Consider the following 13677-nt stretch of genomic DNA (forward strand, 5'->3'; position numbering starts at 1 on the left):
TCTATTTGCTTTTGGTGTGGGCTTCTGCAATTTTTTCAGAAGATAGCTGCCTAATGAATTGAAAAGAAAAGTGCTTTTAGCATTAGGTCATGATAGAGGTGTCAGAACAGGGGTATTCAAGACAAGAGGATTCTACAGAGGAAAGGAAATATGACATACTCCATAACATGGTGAGGAATACAGATGCAGATTTGGAAAATACATTTTCCCATCCTTCGCTTACTTGGCAAGAAATGCAAATATTTAAGAAAATAACATTGAATGTTTATAATTCTTCAGCTGAGATGGAAAATTGCAGGAAACTAGAAGGTTAAAAGAGTGAGCATGAACAAAAAAAAATGGTTTCCAAAGAGTTTCCATGTTTAATCAGGCACTAAAGATAAGTAATGTTAATATTTGGGGTTTTCTTGTACAACTATTTCAGTTACCAGAATGTTTAAGCAGACTGTCCTTATTCCCCCAATGAAAATTAAGTTTCCCTTTCTTTAAACCACTTTAACATTTTAAGCTTTTTGTGTGCTTTATGTTATAGCAAGTAGTACTTGACTTATCTTCACTACTGAGTTGTAAGCAGCTTGAGGCAGGAGCCCAAGTCTTACCTTTATATTCCTTACAGATCCCTTTAGGATCTTCAAATTAATGCATAATGATTGTGAGTAAAACAGAATTCAAAGAAAGATTCCTGTAATAATATTGTGGAAATGAAACAAAGCCTTATGTTATCTCAGCAATGAGAAATCCATCAAGGTTACTGGCATCTCAGCTCTATTATAAGGACACAGGTGTTAAACATGAGTAGCCACCATCATCCATTAATCACCACAGCATTCTGGTATCTCTATTTTAGAAAGCAGAGATTGATAATATTGGAGTTAGATGCCATTTTGGATTCTTTTCCCTTTCTCATAAATGGGGCCTGGAATATGATGACATAAAGCTTCCAGATGTACTTTCACCCTCTGTTTAACCTGCAATGAAACACTCAGTTGGCATGGAATCCACTGTTAATAAGTCAATGGCCCACAATGTAGCTGCTTATCCAAACATGACTTCAAGAGCAAAGACTAGTTAAAATTTTTAAGTAATATCCATCACCTAGTCAGATGGATTGAAAATTCCAAACCTTCAATTGTTATTCTCTTGGAAAGTGACTTTAGGTTTTGTTGATGAGTATTTTCTAGATAGTTTTAACCTAATAGTTAAAAACCACCCAAAGGACAATGATTGTATGTTTTAATAGTTGGGGGAAAAAAAAAAAAAACAGGGATATTTTTAAAAGCTAAATAGTTTGGGTTACTATGCAACATTTCATTGGTATTGCTACAGGCTATAATCATAGTCTTTTAATGGTTCCCCTTTTGAAAATGAATTCATAATGCTTTGTAACATTAGAATTATTAGAAACTTGTATATAATGGCAATGATAATGTTAATATACATTTAAATAGAGCTTTATGGTTCACAAAGCAGTAACAGCAATGCTAGAACACTTTTCTAACAGCAAAGCAATATGTCCCCAACTGGGGAAGTCCCTTGAGTGTTATAAAGAAGTCCAAGGGGATCCAGGAGGCCATCGTGGCTGTTTGAAAGAAGAGAATAGCAAAAATCAAAGTAGGTTTTTAGAGGAGGCTTCAGGGTCACTGCTATCTCTCTGTTACTATAGGTTTATACCCAGGAGGCTAAAAGTAAATATGAAAGTTGGTGATTAAGGGTAACAGAATATGCCACCCCAAAATATGCTACTTTGGAATATTGATGATTTTGAGCTGAAAGCACTTGAAAAACAGCAAATGCAGGGAGAAGCTTTCTCTAAACAACCCTTGTTTACCTAAACATAAATCCTTTAAAAGGAACTCAAGTGTCATAAATGCCCTCCCTGGGAGTGTCATCAACAGGGAATGACTCTCATCACAGAAGAGACTAGAAGTGAGCACCACATCCAGACAAATTTTGTCACAAAACATCACACCTCTCATGTATTCTACCAAAGGCCATTCATCTTTCATAAATATGATTTACTCTCCCCTAAGAGGCCTACTTCCCCTCCCCCCTTTCCAAATTAGATGGCTTTTAATCCTGAATTCTAAAGCCACCTCTTTGAGCTATTCGTTTTTCCCAGGGTATCTCCCATGCCTACATGAGGTATACATGTTGATAAAAATTTTACATATAAATACTGATAGTTAGAGGAAGTAGTATCAGCAGCATGAGGGATTAGGAGGTCCTCTCAAAGAAACAACAGTTTGGCAGCCATCCATGCACAAAATACCTTTGTGAGAACTTTGGGATCCTAGTTGTGAAATCCTGGCAGAGTCTAAGACTGAATAAGAATGCTTTCAAGAAGCGCACCTGGGTGGCGACTCTTGATTTCAGCTCAGGTCATGATCTCAGGGTCTTGAAATCAAGCCCCACATTGGGCTCCACACTGGGCATGGAGCCTACTTAAGATTCTCTCTCTGTCTCTCTCTCTCCTTCTACACCTCCCTGTCCCCCCTTAAAAAAATAAGAAAAATAAAAATTAAAATAAGAATGCTTTTAAGAGGCAGGGCTATATGTCAGCGCTTGGTCAACCAACTGTTGTCCTGTCTGCATTCCTGAAAGCAGCCTATCCCCTGAGGACTTGACTCCAGTACTATAAAGGTACAAGACAAAGATGCTCATTCTCACCACTTCCATTCAACATAATACTAGAAGTCCCAACCAGAGCAATTAGACAGGAAAAAGAAATAAAAATATCCACATCAGAAAGGAAGAAGTCAAATTATCTCTATTTGCAGATGATAAGATCATATGTTAGAAAATCTTAAAGACGAAACATAAAAAAAGCCTGTTGGAACTAATAAATGAACTCAGTAAAGTTGCAGAATACAAAATCAGCATACAAAAATCAGTGGCATTTCTATACACAAACAATGAACTCTCTGAAAAGGAATTTTTCTCTTTCCCTTCATCAGATTTACCAGGAAATTAATTTCCCTCAAATAAATAAATAAATAAACTAGCTAACTAACTGAATATTTGATTTAATTATTAGTTCTGTTTATTTTTATGAATTCATTAAATTCTATATTTATGTATAATATTTTTTTAAGATTTATTAATTTGAGAGGGAGAGAGCAGGTGCACACGTGAGTGGAGGGAGGGGCAGAGGGAGAGAATCCCCAAGCAGACTTCCCACTGATCAGGGAGTCCCATGCAGGCCTAGAACTTATGATCCATGAGATTACAACCTGAGCCAAAACCAAGAATTGGGCACTCAACTGACCAGGCCACCTAGGAGCCCCTATATAACATTTTTTAAATTAATTTTATTAAGATTGTGTTTTATTTTTGATACATTTGTAATTTAGGGGGGGGAAAGTCACACTTATAAATAAAAGATAATCACTAAAAAGTAAATAACTCGGAACAAATTTATTGATTGTATAATTATTTGTTCCTCATTGCAATGTCCACCAAAGGGGTTTCATCTAAGTCCAGCTGCAAAATTGCCATAGACCACACTTGGCAACAAATTACCTTAGAATAACATAAATTAGGAAATACATCTTGCCAGCAGGGCAGTGTTGATTATTTTTCTTCAGTGTGACTTGGACTTGCAGCATTCATTTGGAACATAGGTCACATGCAAGGAGATCGTACCTTATATGGGGTGGGTACAAAAGCCTACCTGGCTTAGAAGCCTAGTGACCGAAAGGAGCCAGTATCTCTTGTAACAACTTCAAAAATGTAACTTCCAAGTCCCCAAAGAGAGAGCGCCAATTACAGGAATGACTGCACTCAGAGAAGCTCAAAGACATGGCTTCTTCCCATACATTTATTGTTCTCCCAGTCCGGTGACATTTACTACTCAAGGGTCATTTTACCATAAGCTATGTTGCCTGGAAACATACTTAACATTCTAACTTTATCACATTTCCAGGAGAACAGAGCTGTAAATTAACCAAAAGCCAAAATCTGATTCAGAATAGGTATTTAGAAACATAAGTCCTATGATGTTTTACCCAATTAAATAGACACAAATGTAGTATGTTTTATCCTATCTGTATAACTTAAAATTCCAAACTCAAATCCTATTTTCTTCTTGTGTTCTCCATTTTTCACAGGTAAAATATGGAAATTATGCTTTTGTATGGGACGCAGCCGTATTGGAATATGTGGCTATCAATGACCCGGATTGTTCATTTTACACCATTGGGAACACTGTTGCTGATCGGGGATATGGAATTGCACTGCAACATGGAAGTCCTTACAGGGATGTTTTTTCACAAAGGTAAGGTTTGTGTGTGCGCCAAGTAAAGAAAGACAAAAAAACAGAAAAAATCTACTTGGTTACACATGTAGTTTTATTACATTTTGTTTTCTTTATTTGGAAAAGCATAGTAAACAACAATAAAAGGTAGTTATAAATGTTATTTAGTAAGACATGCATTTCCTAAAGCATGTAGTAAGATATTATTTTTTCATAAAAAGGGAAAAATATTGCTGCATAGAACTGGTTTTACTCTTTAAAAGTTGATATACAAAAGGAAGTAGTATGTTAATAATTTCTTTAGAACTTAATTAGTTTACTCTCTGAATTTTAAATATCATAGAGTTGGCAAAATTAGTTCCTTTCAAGAACACCAAAGCATAAAATAAACTTCAGGACCAAGTCAAAGTTCTGATGTACTGAGGCACATAATGACAGGGATGTTTCCATCTGAATTTTGCAAAGGAAAAGGATAAGAATTTTAGAGTCCCTATGCGGCGTCAAAGTACATGAGACTTTGTCATGGAATTAAGGGGATGGTTTTATTAAGAAATTATACCTATCCTCAAATTAGAATTTTCTTATATAAGTTTTTTAAGAAAAAAGGTTTTGAAATGTATACGTTAGATGAACAATGTATATGAAAGGCTTGGGCCTGCGAGGCACTCCCGAAGATCACTGCATTTCATTCTATCTACTACCAAACAAGTGTGGGCCTAAGGGAGAGCTGTATCTTTCAGGTAGAGTATATTTCACTTGACACTGATAGTGCATGTTGTTTATTTTCTAGATATTTTTCTACCTATTTTCTAAAAGCCAATGCCAGACCAAGAGGGCAATACCAGGTAATACTAAGGCCCCAAATTTCAAACTATTTGAGTTGCATTCCTCCAAATTTTAGGATAGCAAAAAGCCAGATATTTTGTGTTAAACAAAACAAAAACAAAAACAAAAAACAAAAAACTAAGTCAGCAGTCTAGAATTTATGTTAAAACTCTTCCATTAGCTAACAAAAAAAATCTAGGCCTCTCTCCTTATCTACAAAGCGGAAGTTAGATTAACCCCAAGGTCTTACATAAGTCAGCCTTTCTCTGTAGCAAACAACCCCAAAGCATCAGTGACTTTTTTGCATTCGTGAAACGTAGGGCTGTGATTTGGCGGAATTGTGCAGCAAGCTGCAGGTCACCTGCAGGTCTTCCTGGGCCACTTCTCATTCCAGCGCCAGGCTGGAAAAGTGGCCCTATCTGAGACAAGCTGTTTTCATGGCAATGAGAAGTTGCAGAAGGGGCTGCCAGAAACCTGCAGTATTTCCTGTGCTTCTTGCATGGATGTGGCATATGTCACATCTGCTTACAAACCACTAACCAAAGAGTCTCATGGTCAAGCCCAAATCGATGGGGTGAGGAACTGTACTTCACATAAAGGGAAGAAGAAAGTAAATTATTTTGAACAATAATACAATCTACCAGTGGTCCCTTGGGGCTCTAAAAAAATCTAAAACTGACAAAAATGAAAGAAGCATAAATTGGGAAGTAAAATATTAAGGTATAAATAATGATTAATCAACCAAAACACACTTTTTGATGGGTAGATTCTAAGGGGAACAAACTGGAAAATCAGTTATGCCGTAGAGAATTTACCTGGAAGACACTTGCAGTCTCGTTGGAGATACATGGCCCACACATGTGAAACAATGAACAATATAGACATTTCTATAAATATGTGCTGACATTTATATATGTACAGTATTAGTATGGCTTATTTATATTGCATTAAATTGTGTAGTTGAGATATTGAAAGAATTGAATACTATATGGAATAAAGAGTTAATCAAAGGAAACATGAATGAAAGCTCCCCAGAGAAGGTGAGCCCTGAATTTGACCTTGAAGGATTAGTAGAGAACAGTTAGACTGAAAGGAAAAAATAGATAATTCTTGGAGAAATGATGAAGACAACAGAAGTAGGAGAAAGCACAATATGTTGAAGAGCAACAAGGGTGGCAAGTTAATTTGAAAGGAAATTTGAAGTTTGGAAGTCGTATTGTAGGCCACAAGCAGCTATGAAACCTATTGTCCATTCTGGAGCCCAGGAGTAAAATGGAGAAGACAGTTCTTAAGGGAGGGTTAATCTAGCTTTGAGATGAAGATTGACAAAGACTAGAGCAAACCTGGAAGCATGAGACAAGGAAGGCCGAGTTCAGAACTGGGCAACGGGGAAGGAGGAAGAAGGAACAAATAGAGGAGATATTTCTAGGCAAAGAGGCACACCATTGTTTTCATTAACTCAGAAGTGAGGGTGGAAAGCATAACAGAATGAAGGGGAAGCCAAGGTTTATGGAGAAAGACCAGCAGAAAAGTCTAATGGATACTGAACATGAACCATGTTGTTGAAAAAAGGATTATTTATTCCTTGGTTGTGGTTAATTGGGTTTTTCTTCACTACAAATTTTTGTTTGTTTGTTTCCAGACGTGATTTCTAGAATTTTATGCAAAAGAAGAAGCTAATAAAATCAATACACAGACATAATAGCGATTAAAGAAATATTTAATAAATCACACTAAGTGTTCTGTTTCTCATCATCCCTGTGGTGATTTAGCTAAGAGAGATTGTAATTCTGAGAAAGTCCACTCCAGTGAACTGCTGAAAAATAATATTAAGCATTGAGCATTATTTTTCCTTTTATTTGCATTATGGATATAGACAATTTAAAATTGTCCCTTTCTGTAGAGTTCCTTAATAAGGACATCTATATCCTGGTTCCCTGGACATCTGGAAGAAGAGAGATCCAGGAAAGAAACGTGCTCTAGCAATTGTTGATATGCAGCCCATCTCGTTATATACATGTGCCACAGTAATCTATTATCCAAACTCTCTCCTTGAATTCAGAAAATATCCACTTTCATTTTCCTATGCTGTGGCCATTAGGGAAAAGAGATCTCTTTTTTATTAACTGATTTAAAAATTATAAAGACCATAAAATTTAATCATTGTAGGATTCCTTATAAATTATTATAAATAACTTTATTTTTTTAATTTTATTTTATTATGTTATGTTAGTCACCATACATTACATCATTAGTATTTGATGTAGTGTTCCATGATTCATTGTTTGCCTATAACACCCAGTGCTCCATGCAATATGTGCCCTCCTCAATACCCATCACTGGGCTAACCCATCGCCCACCCCCCTCTCCACTAGAACCCTGTTTGTTTCTCAGAGTCCATAGTCTCTCGTGGTTCATCTCCCCCTCTGACTTCCCCCTTTTCATTTTTCCCTTCCTACTATCTTTTTTTTTTAAATATATAATGTATTATTTGTTTCAGAGGTACAGGTCTGTGATTCATCAGTCTTACACAATTCACAGTGTTCACCATAGCACATACCCTCCCCAGTGTCCATCATCCAGCCACCCCATCCCTCCCACCCCCCACCACTCCAGCAACCCTCAGTTTGTTTCCTGAGATTAAGAGTCTCTTATGGTTTGTCTCCCTCTCTGGTTTCGTCTTGTTTCATTTTTCCCTCCCTTCCCCTATGATCCTATGTCTTATTTCTCAAATTCCTCGTATCAGTGAGATCATATGATATTTGTCTTTCTCTGATTGACTTATTTCGCTTAGCATAATACCCTCTAGTTCTATCCACGTCGTTGCAAATGGCAAGATTTCGTTGTGGTTTTTTTTTTTTTTTTTTTTTGATGGCTACATAATAGTCCATTGTCTATATATACCACATCTTCTTTATCCATTCATCTGTTGATGGACATCTTGGCTCTTTCCATGGTTTGGCTATTGTGGACATTGCTGCTATAAACATTGGGGTGCAAGTAGCCCTTCAGATCACTACATTTGTATCTTTGGGGTAAATACCCAGTAGTGCAATTGCTGGGTAGTAGGGTAGCTCTATTTTCAACTTTTTGAGGAACCTCCATACTGTTTTCCAGAGTGGCTGCACCAGCTTATATTCCCACCAACAGTGTAGGAGGGTTCCCCTTTTCTCCACATCCCTGCCAACATCTGTCGTTTCCTGACTTGTTAATTTTAGCTATTCTGACTGGTGTGAGGTGGTATCTCATTGAGGTTTTGATTTGGATTTCCGTGATGTTGAGCACTTTTTCATGTGTCTGTTGGCCATTTGGATGTCTTCTTTGGAAAAATGTCTGTTCATGTCTTCTGCCCATTTCTTGATTGGATTCTTTGTTCTTTGGGTATTGAGTTTGATAAGTTCTTTATAGATTTTGGATACTAGCCCTTTATCTGATATGTCATTTGCAAATACTTCTCCCATTCTGTCGGTTGTCTTTTGGTTTTGTTGACTGTTTCCTTTGCTGTGCAAAAGCTTTTTATGTTGGGGCGCCTGGGTGGCTCAGTCGTTAAGTGTCTGCCTTCGGCTCAGGTCATGATCCCGGGGTCCTGGGATCGAGCCCCACACTGGGCTCCCTGCTAAGCAGGAAGCCTGCTTCTCCCTCTCCCCCACTTGCGTTCCCTCTCTCGCTGTGTCTCTCTCTGTCAAATAAATAAATAAAATCTTTAAAAAAAAAAAAGCTTTTTATCTTGATGAAGTCCCAATAGTTCATTTTTGCCCTTACTTCCCTTGCCTTTGGTGATGTGTCTAGGAAGAAGTTGCTGCACCTGAGGTCGAAGAGGTTGCTGCCTGTGTTCTCCTCAAGGATTTTGATGGATTTCTGTCTCACATTTAGGTCGTTCATCCATTTTGAGTCTTTTTTTGTGTGTGGTGTAAGGAAATGGTCCAGTTTCATTCTTCTGCATGTGGCTGTCCAATTTTCCCAACACCATTTGTTGAAGAGACTGTCTTTTTTCCATTGGACATTCTTTCCTGCTTTGTTGAAGATTAGTTGACCATAGAGTTGAGGGTCCATTTCTGGGCTCTCTATTCTGCTCCATTGATCTATGTGTCTGTTTTTGTGCCAGTACCATACTGTCTTGATGATTACACTTTTGTAATAAAGCTTGAAGTCTGGAATTGTGATACCACCAGCTTTGCTTTGCTTTTTCAACATTCCTCTGGCTATTCGGGGTCTTTTCTGGTTCCATACAAATTATAAATAACTTTAATACATCAATTTATCTTAGGCCCTTGATTACACTAGATCACTGATTGCTACTATAATTACTTTAATGATAATGAAAGTATTCAGGGTGTTTGTTTTTTTTATTAAAGATTTTCATTATTTATTTAGAGAGAGAGAGCAGGAATAAGAGTAGGGGCAGAGGGAGAAGTAGAGAGAAAATCTCAAGCAGACTCCATGCTTAGCGCGGAGCCTGATGCAGGGCTCAATCTCACAACCCTGAGGTCATGACCTGAGCCAAAATGAAGAGTCAGATGCCTAACTGAGCCACCCAGGTGCCCCCAGGGTGATTTTTTTGTAGTAAATACTAATTATTTCTCAGGTGGCTATATATCTATACCACAACTTACAAGACATTAAGGTACTTAAATATGTAATAAATATTATATGCTGATACAGTAGCCACATGTATTATCTACTATCTGCCCAGTATCTTATATGCTTATGTACTTTAATGACACTCCAAAGCAATCATATGAAATGTACATTTACTTATTGTACACTTGCATATTAATGCACAACTATTATACTACAAATGCATATGCTGAGTAGATGGCCTACCCTTGGCAAGTATTACGTTAGGCATCAAAAACATGGGCTGTAGGGATATATACACTTTTACACTTATACAGGCAGGAATGACTTTTAAAGACCAGTAAGTGCTACAATAGATATAATCATAGATTTAGATAGAGGAATTTTGTTTCCTTGGTATTCATAAATACTAGATAACTTGGCAGTAGAAATAAATTTCTACAATCTCATCAGATAGATCAGAGTTCTATTGTGTTGAGTAATGTTTTCAGTGAATTCTCCAACGTGGTTCATCAAATGTTTATGTGGCCCTTGTCTTGTGATAGTTCTTTTTTTTTTTTTAATTAATTTATTTATTTATTTGAGACAGAGAGAATGAGAGAGATAGAGCACACGAGAGGGGGGAGGGTCAGAGGGAGAAGCAGGCTCCCTGCCAAGCAGGGAGCCCGATGCGGGACTCGATCCCAGGACTCCAGGATCATGACCTGAGCTGAAAGCAGTCGCTTAACCAACTGAGCCACCCAGGCGCCCTGTGATAGTTCTTCATACACAAAAATTATTTAGTCAGGAGTTGTTACATTAAAAACATTTAAGAGTGGAAGAGAGCTGAATTTTTCAGTGATATCATTATGCTTTTAATAAAATAAACTCCAGGGTTGATTTAGAATCTTAACTACTCATAAAACTAAAAATGTGATAAAAAATATTTATTAAGCATTTAGTATATCATCTCTGTTCTTAAATCTTAGTGGATATCAAGGAATAATTAACTCATGAGTTTAATTTTATACTTCATCAATGAAAAAGTCCCTTTTTGCCTATTGGCTTCTACCCCTAAACTTTAAGGATGAACGACCTAGTCACAAAAACAAGGACATATTTCAAACTGAATGAAGAATGATTTTGTTGGATTCATGATATTGGTACAGGTGGCATAAATGATATTTCAATTTAGTCACAGATTTTCAGAATTTTTACAAATGGAATGGTAAGTACTTCCTTTATTATCAAGGATGGAACTAGTCCAAAGGGGTAGATTACTTAGAATCACAAAAAGCAATGAAAGTGGAAAAATTTCAAGAGTCCTAATTCCATGTCCAGTTTTCTCATCATCATGCACCCTGTCTTCCCTCAACTTTCTTTTAAAAGCATATAAGAATCATATTAAACAGACTGTATTGGGCGCCTGGATGGCTCAGTTGGTTGAACATCTGCCTTCGGCTCAGGTCATGATCTCAGGGCCCTGGGATGGAATCCTGAGAGGGGCTCCCTTCTTGGCAGGGAGTCTGCTTCTCCCTCTGCCCCTCCCCCACCCACTCGTGCTCTCTCCTGTGCGCTCTCCCCCCACTCTCTCTCTCAAAAATAAATAAACGAAATCTTTAAAAAGAAAAAGACTATATCATGTTTACTGTGTGCCAGATTTTGAGTTCTTACGTTTAACAGTCTATGAGGGAAGTACTAATATTATCCTCATTTTATAGACACAGAAACTGAGACATGATGAGGTCATTTGTCCCAGTTCACAAAGCTACTGAGTATTAGAGCTGAGATTCAAATCCAGACAGAATGGCTCCAAAAATTGTCATACACTTTTAACAATCTGTATTTCAAATAAATACTTGGGGATTGCCTTTCTCTCCCTCTCCCCCTCTTAGGGGCACAGAATAGAATTAATCATAATCCTTGACATATGAAATACTTTCATTTTTGGTCCATAAATGAATACTTTTATTTAATTACTTTTAAATTCCTTGAATATAGTCTATTCTGTTGTTGTTTCTTCCCTTTGCATTGTTAACTATTAGAATATCTATGCTTTACTTTGTTTTTGTTTTTCCAAGGCCCTAATTTCTAGAATAGCCTGGATGGGCCAGGCATGCATTTTTTTTTAATTGAAGTATAGTTTAATTGACATACAATATTATATTAGTTTCAGATGTATTAATAATGATTCAACATTTATCTACATTATAAAATGCTTACCACAGTAAGTATAATTACCATCTGCCACCATACAATGTTATTACAATATTATTGACTATACTCCTTGTTATTTCACTTTACATCTCCATCACTTATTCATTTTATACCTGAAAGATTGTACCTCTCCATCCCCTTTACCTTGTTTCACCCATCCCTCCACCCACGTCCCTTCTAGCAATCACCAGTTTAATCCTTGTACTTATGAGTCTGTTTCTGTTTTGTCTTGTTTTTTAGATCCCACATATAAGTTAAAGCATATGGTATTTGTCTCTCTCTGTCTGACTTACTTAATTTTAATTAATACCCTCTAGGTCCATCCATGTTGTCACAAATGGCAAGATTTCATTCTTTTTTACTGCTGAGTAATAAATATCTCATTATATAAATGCCCCATCTTCTCTATCTATTCATCTATCAATGGACACTTAGGTTGCTTCCACATCTTGGCTATTTTAAATAATGTTGTAATGAACATAGGGGTGCATGTGTCTTTTTGAATTAATGGTTTTGGTTTCTTTGGTTAAATACCCAGAAGTGGAATTGCTGGGTTGTAGGGTATTTCTATTTTTAATTTTTTGAGGATCCTCCATACTGTTTGACATAGTGGTGGCACTAATTTACATTCCCACCAACAGTGCACAAGAATTCCCTTTTCTCCATATCCTCACCAGCATTTGTTATTTCTTGGCATTTTGATACTAGCCTCTCTGACGGGTGTGAGGTGGTATTTCATTGTGGTTTTAGTTTGCATTTCCCTGATGTTGAGTGATGTTGAGCACCTTTTCATGTCTGTTGGCCATCTGTATGTCTTCTTTAAAAAAAAAAAAAAAGGTCTGTTCAGGTTCTCTGCCCATTTTTTAATCAAATTTTTGGTGTTGAGTTGTATGAGTTCTTTACATATTTTTAATATTAACTTCTTATCAGATATATCATTAGCAAATATCTTTTCCCATTTAGTAGATTACCTTTTTGTTTTGTTGATGGTTTCCTTCACTGCAAAAGCTTTTCAGTTTAATGTAGTTCCAATTGTTTATTTTTACCTTTGTTGCCCTTCCTTGAGAAACAGATCAAAAAAAAAAAAAATTGCTAAGACTGCTGTCCAAGAGTTTACTGTCTATGTTTTTCTTTTAGGATTTTTATGGCTTCAGGTCTTACATTCAAGTTTTTAATCCATTTTGAGTTTATTTTTTATATACGGTATGAGAAAATGGTCAAATTTCATTGTTATGCATGTAGCTGTCCAGTTTTCCCAGTACCATCCTTCGAAGACACTGTCTTTTCCCCATTGTATATTCTTTCCCCCTTTGTTGTAGATTAATTGACCATACAAGCACAGACCTATTTCTGGGCTCTCTATTCTGTTCCATTGCCCTATGTGTCTATTTGTGTGCCAGCACCATACTGTTTTGATTACTACAGGCCTGCAGTATAGTTTGAGATCTGGGCATGTGATACCTCGAGCCTTGTTCTTTTTTCTCAATATTGCTTTGGCTATTTGGGATCTTTTGTGATTCCTTACGAGTTTTAGGATTATTTGTTCTGTGAAAAACGCTATTGGCATTTTGATAGAGATTATGTCGAATATATACACTCTTTTGTGTACTTTGAACATTTTAACAATATTAATTTTCCAATCCATGTTCGTGGTGTATCTTTCCATATGTGCCGTCTTCGATTTCTTTCATCAATATCTTATAGTTGTCAGAGTATAAGTCTTTCACCTCCTTGGTTAAATTTACTTCTAGGTATTTTATTCTTTTTGATGCAATTATAAATAGAATTGTTTTCTTAATCTTTTTGCTAGCTCATTATTAGTGTAT

The 13677-nt window shown here is 36.6% G+C and overlaps 1 protein-coding gene across 1 annotated transcript in view; it reads left to right on the plus strand.

The window, feature by feature from the left end:
- The window catches only part of GRID2 (glutamate ionotropic receptor delta type subunit 2), a 1408631-nt gene that overhangs the window by 1286488 nt on the left and 108466 nt on the right, over positions 1-13677 (plus strand). The window contains exon 14 of the mRNA XM_064584815.1: positions 4107-4273. Coding sequence (XP_064440885.1) covers positions 4107-4273 — 167 coding nt within the window. The remainder of the gene's footprint in view (positions 1-4106; positions 4274-13677) is intronic.

Source organism: Mirounga angustirostris, unplaced genomic scaffold, assembly GCF_029215605.1.
Source record: "Mirounga angustirostris isolate CCGP_5_RB_7025 unplaced genomic scaffold, mMirAng1.0.hap1 SCAF_2, whole genome shotgun sequence".
Lineage (NCBI taxonomy): Eukaryota > Metazoa > Chordata > Mammalia > Carnivora > Phocidae > Mirounga > Mirounga angustirostris.